This window comes from Scomber scombrus, chromosome 9, assembly GCF_963691925.1.
Source record: "Scomber scombrus chromosome 9, fScoSco1.1, whole genome shotgun sequence".
In the NCBI taxonomy this organism is placed as follows: Eukaryota; Metazoa; Chordata; class Actinopteri; order Scombriformes; family Scombridae; genus Scomber; species Scomber scombrus.
The window spans coordinates 24,006,939-24,014,666 of record NC_084978.1 but is presented as its reverse complement, the minus strand read 5'-3'; the positions used below and the strand labels follow the sequence as shown (position 1 = coordinate 24,014,666).

At 43.2% G+C, this 7,728-nt stretch overlaps 1 protein-coding gene across 1 annotated transcript; it reads left to right on the top strand.

Annotated features, from left to right (window-relative positions):
* Nucleotides 1-695: 695 nt before the first annotated feature.
* LOC133986025 (POU domain, class 3, transcription factor 4-B-like) lies at nt 696-1,784 on the top strand. Its single transcript, XM_062425795.1, has one exon. It carries the CDS (start codon nt 696-698, stop codon nt 1,782-1,784), a length of 1,089 nt encoding a protein of 362 aa, XP_062281779.1.
* The last annotated feature ends 5,944 nt before the right edge of the window (nt 1,785-7,728 follow it).

Here is a 7,728-nt window from a genome sequence, read left to right as displayed (position 1 = left end):
GAAGCAAAAAGAATGAGTTTAGTTTATCAGAGAAATGTTCTATTTAAAGTCTGTTGTGGAAAACTTATTTTAAAGACTATTAAATTACATAACGTGCCTTGTTCTGTCTGACCAAAATAGATATGGAGATCTGTTGGCCTGTGCGTAAAACACCTTTTGCGTAAAACACTATCTTTAGACGTGGCATCATATAAACACCTGAGGAAATATTCTCTAAAAGTTAATAATTAGCAGTGAGAACTGCTTTGGGTTCGATTGTATCCTTCTAATTTAAGTGCTGGCACGTCTAACAAATGCCATTGCGCTTTAATCTCCTCCTTCGCACGCGCTCAAGGGTGACAGGAGCAGCAATAAACTCGCGCGTAAATCAGCTGGAAACTTTAATTAATAAACAGGAACTGCACTCCACGCGCACATCGTTCCACAGCCAGACCCACTGGACCAGCACTCCGACTCACTTCCGGTTCGACTGCCAGTAACCCATTGCTATCCGCGACTCATTCCAGAGGCGGAGATTCGGGGATGTGCGCCGTCATTGGTGGAGACGCGTCGTCACTGCGTCTCGGTCGGACTGTGAGTGGCGGTGGAGGCTGTCAGTCACTGCCAGGCTGCTGCCGAGACTCCAGAGAGAGGGAGATGTCAGAGGCTGAGCTGCTCCCTCCTTTCAGTAGCACTAGTGGGGTTCAGCAGCCAGCATGGCCACAGCTGCCTCCAGCCCCTACACCCTGCTCAGCTCCAGTCCCATGATCCACCCGGACAGCCAGGCCATGCAGCCTGCTAGCCCCTACAGAGGACACCAGAAACTCCTCCAAAGTGACTACTTGCAGAGCGTCCAGAGCAACGGGCACCCGCTCGGTCACCAGTGGGCGAGCAGCCTATCGGAGGGCAGCCCCTGGTCGGCTTCCATGGAGCAGCAGGACGTGAAACCAGTACGAGAGGACCTGCAGCTCGGCATCATCCATCACCGCTCCCCGCACGTAGCGCATCACTCCCCTCATCACAACAACCATGGCAACCACCCGGGAGCCTGGGGAACTCCTGTGTCCCACAACTCCTCCATCACCAGCGGGCAGCAGATCAACATCTACTCCCAGACGGGCTTCACTGTCAACGGCATGTTGGACCACGGCGGGCTCACACCTCCACCCAACCCGCAGGGCCAAGGCATGCACCCGGGCCTCAGGGACACACTCAGCCCCGAGCACAGCGACCTCGGCGGGCACCACTGCCACGACCACTCCGACGAAGAGACGCCGACTTCGGACGAGCTGGAGCACTTTGCCAAGCAGTTCAAACAGAGGAGAATCAAGCTGGGCTTTACGCAGGCGGACGTGGGGTTGGCTCTGGGTACGCTGTACGGTAACGTCTTTTCCCAAACCACCATCTGCAGGTTCGAGGCTCTGCAGCTGAGCTTTAAAAACATGTGCAAACTAAAGCCGCTGCTGAACAAGTGGCTGGAGGAGGCAGACTCGACAACAGGCAGCTCTAGCAGTATAGACAAGATAGCAGCTCAGGGGAGGAAGAGGAAGAAGAGGACGTCCATCGAGGTGAGCGTAAAGGGGGTCCTGGAGACACACTTTCTCAAGTGTCCCAAACCCTCTGCGCCGGAGATCACCTCGCTGGCGGACTCGCTGCAGCTGGAGAAGGAGGTGGTGCGCGTTTGGTTCTGCAACCGGAGGCAGAAGGAGAAACGTATGACGCCGCCGGGAGAGCCGCCGCAACACGAGGGACCCTATTCTCACAGCGGGAGTGGAGGAGACGCCTCCTCGTGCCACGATCTCTGACCGAAGCACCGGGAGGAATCACAACCCCCCCCCCCCTCCCCTCCCCTCCTCTACCCCCTTACCCCGGACAGGACACTCGAGTGCACGGGGGAGCGTGGTGGCACCTTCCAGCCATCCTCGCCCGTCCCGTCACAGACTCCTCCAGACGCCTCCAGCACTGACCCAAGACAATAACAATAACAGAGATACCTGTTCAAGCCTTCGTCATTTTTCTAACTGTCATGAGGGCATTACTCTATAGCGGCATATCAAAAAAAACACGTCACATTTTCAGATCACTTTTTTTGGGAGCCCGCCAAATTATTTTCTACATCACGGATATAAAAACAAAAATGTGCCTAATAACCTGCCAGCGCCTTTGGTTTGTGTCACCATGTCCCATCAGCTCCATAATAATGCTATAGGAATACAGCTGGGACTGATGTTTTGGTTTGATGTGTGCGGGCTTTGCTTCTGTTTGTATGATGAATGGAGGGGAGAAACAGATCATAATAGTGGCTCTTTCACTTATTTTCCCCCCTTAATTTGTTTGGACACCAGAGGCCATTTTACAGTCCACCTCATGCTTCTCCTCGGGCTAACAGTGCTTTATAGTTCTCAATATATTTACATTCATTATTTTGTAACATACTCGTAGCAGATCTGTAATTATTATTTGTTTGCATATATGCAAATAGGCCCTCATTCCAGTTGTAGAGGTACCAACATAATAGCACTTGGAGGGTGTTTTTTTTCTTTTCTTTTTATTAAATCCCTCCCTTATGGCCTGTAGCTTATGAAGCCACACACAGTTACAGTTATTTATAAATTAATGTATTTGATTTTCAATCATCTCCGACCATAGAAACTGTGTGGACTCTGAAACAAGAGCCGTGAATAGAAAGAGGGGTTGACGCTATACACCTGCCTATAATTTTATTGTACGTTCACTATCAAAATTTTATAATCTTAAATACTCCTGTTATTGGTTTATTTCTTAAGTATTTTTTCGAATATTGTACAGTTTTATATATTACCCTTTTGAAGTCATTAATTTAAACAAATGCTCTTAGTTATTCATGCACTTAATTAGCAATGGTAAAAAAGGGAGAAAAAAAACCAACAAAAAAAAAATACGACAACAATATTTTCAGTAAGATTTGAACTGTTTCGGCGGTTTTATTCCAAATTTCGATGACAGCTCAAGTAATTATTTATTTTCAGTATAAAGCTTGTATTATGTTTTGAAATAAACTATGTATGTTGTAATAAACAATTTTCTTGCTACAACTGTTCACTGTCCAAAACAGAATCCAGCTTCTGGTGAATGAATACTGAACATTTAAAATTTAGAAGTAGACTCAAAAATTATGATTATTATTATTATGATTATTATGATTATTTAAATAGCTATAATAATTATCAACATCGTAGAATTAAATGTTTGCATAATTTAAGATTCTTTACTGTCCCACTTAAACTCGTGAGTGCTAACTAAAGGAATATTATGCTCAATTTATATGTTTATACACATCAGATTTTCCTGTTTGCCATAACCTTCACTCAGCTTCAATGTCATGTCAAAAGGCTGCTTTTACAGGTTTTCTAATGTCACTAACAGCTGTGAAATATCCAGGGGTTCAACAGGACCTAGGCTTGGGGACGTTCACATCACAGAAAACTGAGCAGCTTTCTCCAGCAGTTCCTCTGAAATGTTATTGTCCGGGCCCTCTGCCCTCCTCAATCAGACATGCGTGATTTATCGCCTGGGCCGCTGGGCCTGACAGCAAAACACAATGACACACATGCACACATGCACACACACACACTAACACGCACTCAGACATACACACACAATCAGAAGCAGATGAATCTCATTTCAAAGACTACAGCTGCGTATAATTGGCCATGCAAGAGCAAAATAGAGCTATATTCTTTAAAAAAATAAATAAATAAATAAATAATCATAATGCCTAAAAATAATTTAAGGATGGTTTTGGAAATAAGTAGGCCTATAGATACAGCGCTGCTTAAATGATTCAAAAATAGAGCTGGAGAGGGAGAGTGAAGGAGGGGGAGAGGAGAGGAGAGGAGAGGAGAGGAGAGGAGAGGCGGAAGGGTGCTAGGCCTTGCCTTGAAATGGAGAGCCTGACTGGAATACTAATGCCTCTGAATTTATGCATCTCCTCAGTCTGTGGCCCTGAGAGGGGGGTGGGGGAGACAGCAAGAGAGAGAGAGAGAGAGAGAGAGAGGGGGGGGGAGAGGGAGAGAAAAGGGTGTGAGGGTGGAGGTGAAGGGGGCGGCTATGTAGAAGAGGAGAAAAGTAAAACCATGGCTGATTGATTCCATCCATCTATTTTAGCTCAAAATAATCCCTGATTCCTGGAGAAAGAGAGAGAGAGAGAAAATGACCCTGGATGGCAAAGAGAAGAGCAGCCGAGCAAACAAGCAAAGCAAAGCCAAGGTCTAGATCAGCACTGCAGTATCCCCGAGCTTCCTCCACCTCAGCGTGGAGCTCCAGCACAGTTTGGATGCTGAAAAACCTTTTATACATTCACAAACACATGACTTTAAAGAGTAACCGACACCTCCTCCACATGAATAACTCACCAGTGGAAAAATGATTGACTTTGGAAAAATGTGTAGAGGACAGTGAGGAAAATATAACAGGTGCGAGATGAAAGCAGATATTTCAGAGGTATTAGTTAATTTTTTTTTTCTCTCCCAAGATGCTTGAGGTTGGGTGACTCCAGCAGATAATTGAGCCTCTGAATCAGTCATCAGACTATAGGACAGCAACAATAGAGGAGCAGAGGAAAAAAGTGTTGCAGAGAGTTGTTTACTGGCAGGGGGAGGATAATGGGAGAGGCTGACTCACACCTTTTTTTCATAATTGCATCTCATCTCAAACCCTCTGTTCTTTTTGAATATACTTTGTATTCTGTTTCAAAGACTTGGTTGAATGTTAATAAGTCAAAGAAAGAAAGAAAGAAAGAAAGAAAGAAAGAAAGAAAGAAAGAAAGAAAGAAAGAAAGAAAGAAAGAAAGAAAGAAAGAAAGAAAGAAAGAAAGAAAGAAAGAAAGAAAGAAAGAAAGAAAGAAAGAAAGAAAGAAAGAAAGAAAGAAAGAAAGAAAGAAAGAAAGAAAGAAAGAAAGAAAGAAAAAGAAAAGAAAAAGTGGTCACCAAATTTCTTCTGAATAAATTGTTTCCTTGAGCTTTTTTTAAATTTTAATTAATATTATTCTTACCCCCAGCTTTCTAAACTATCTCTAAAGGTCAATAAAAGTGGATTCAAACATATTAGGGAATAAAATAGAAGTAACTTGAAAGCAGGGAAACAAAAAGTTGATGTACAGTTTGCTGTTTACAACTGGTATTGTAGGAGGTCACAGAGAGGGCATTAGACATCACATCTCTGTAATTAGACAGGAGGGGAACGCGGAGGGCTGCAGTCACAGAGAGGAACCAAACAGCAACCCTCATGAGAGCTAATAATAATAATACACTGTAATGATGAATTTCAGCTGCTCATCAGCCGCAAAGCCTCTGAAGTTAAGAATTAGCTGACTTTTGCTCCTCGTCCTTTACTTAAAGTTCATATAGAAAGAAAAAAAAAACAATACTCATGTTTTATTTCTCACTTTAAACATATGTTATTTGTGAGGTCATGAATGTATTTCCATACCTCTGAAGTGAAGCCACTATGTTGTGCTACAACGCATGCCTTTTTACCACTTTCACACTGGAGCACCTCCGGATAAAAATCAGTAAATGTGCAGAAAGGTAAACATATAAAAGTGATTATAAAATACTGAAATTTACTGGAAAACACTAAAACTATCAATTATCTGACAAGATAGTACTCAAATAATTATATTTTTTACTATTGTTAAATTTGTTAACTAATTAAAGTGAGGGGGAAATATTTTAAATAGACTGAGTTTTGGAATATTGTTCATAATGCAAATGAAAAATCATGTTAATTATCTATTACCAGAGTTAGGTGGCACATTGGATGCCATATTTGTTTTAAAGTTAATATTTCATCACTTTGGTGTATTAGTTACTAGTACATCTGAAGTGCTACTGTGAGGATTTGCAAAATGTTTTCCCATTTTAACAAAACTCCCTTATTAAGAAAAAAAAAGTTATGGTAAAAAAAAAAGAAAAAAAGTTATGTTACAGTTCTTCTTGTGTCAAATCTGTTAGAGTAACACAATCAGTGAATCTTCTTAACAGGCCTCAGCTGCAGGGCCGGTGAATGCAGGACGTCCTGTTGAGGGAAACCAGCTCTGGAAACAACAACAGCACAAAACCCCCTCCTGAAATCATAGAATCACTGCACATGTATGAAAGAAAATCTTTTAATAGCGACACTCGAGGGTTAAGAACTCTCCTAGAGTCTCTCTCGGCCTCAGAGAATATGAGGCCTTACACTAGTCTGCTTTGGATTGACGTATCCCTGTATTTTATTAGATGTTTTTGGCATTTTTACACCACAAATTGCACGTTTTTCAATTGCATAAACACACTTTTTTTGGCAATGCATTTTACACTTGTTGCAGGGGGAATCACACACTGATTCAACACATTTTCAGACAGTGTATCAATGCTCACTTGAGAATACAAACAGCCAGGGCCTACACCTCTTACTACTGCAGGGCAACTGACACAACTTCAAAGCCAGTGTGACCAAAATTGATAACTGATCACTGGAGGGCAGGCAGGCAGACTATCAGTAATGATAACGTATTAGAGGACGCAATCAATTCTGACTGTGGAGCAACTTTAACTGGAGAGAGAGGGAGAGAGTGGAGAGAGAAGAAAGCAGAGAGGAAAGGGGAGGGGAGGAGACATTGAAGAAGAGAGAAGAGAGAAGAAACTGCAATACGATTAATCGCATAACCTAAAATCAATTTCTCATCCTCAGTTCTGGCGTCCCCTGACAGGGCTTCGGTACAGTTTGTATGGTAGGGGGTTGGGGTTGTGGGTGGGTAGAGTGAGACGTACAGTACAATCCCGGCAGGGAGTCTCATTGTGAAAGTCAAAAAGAATAATCATGATGAACAGGAAAAATGCAGTGCAGGTCTTTGTTGTCACTGATAAAATAAGAAAAAAAATCCAGTTTAATTTTGTGCACCTTCTTAGATGAGAGTTATATTGAGTCACTGACAGACAATGAATCATAAAAAATTGTGTCAGTAGAACAGCTGCCTCTGTGATCTTATTGTTCCTCTCTGCTGAGGCTGTGACATTCATGTCTTTACAATTACTCTGACAATTAAAACTATATTAAGGTTTGTGCTTTATGAAGGCTCTGCTGAGGAACGTATGAACCCTGACTGACACGTGCACTTTGTTATTTTTGAGGCTGGCACCCCTGCGAACTCTGATGTGATGTTAGGTGTCGCACGTGGCTGCGCAGGTGCAATTAAGAGGCCTTATTTCAAAAGCTACAGAGCCGAGCAGCACGCCTGCGTTTAGAGAGGAGCTTCCGTCATCTCACTTACCCTGCCGGCGTGTCTATTGAACACACACACACACACACACACACACACACACACACACACACACACACACACACACACACACACACACACACACACACACACACACACACACACACACACACACACACACACACACACACACACACACACACACACACACACACACACACACACACACACACACACACACACACACGTATACGTACACGCATATACACACACAAACTGAGTGGTGAGAGCAAAAGGCCTGTTTATGGCTCTGAGAGAGTAAATCACTGTGTCTGATATCTTCATTTGAGACAGAGGGCTGATCACTGCTCGTCCTGCTTGTTCCACATTAACTCATTATCACACACGCTCACTCCATTAATTCTCTTGCTTTTATTAGCAGCAAGAGTGGATACACACGCACACGCACACACACACACACACACACACACATAGTGGACTGATGA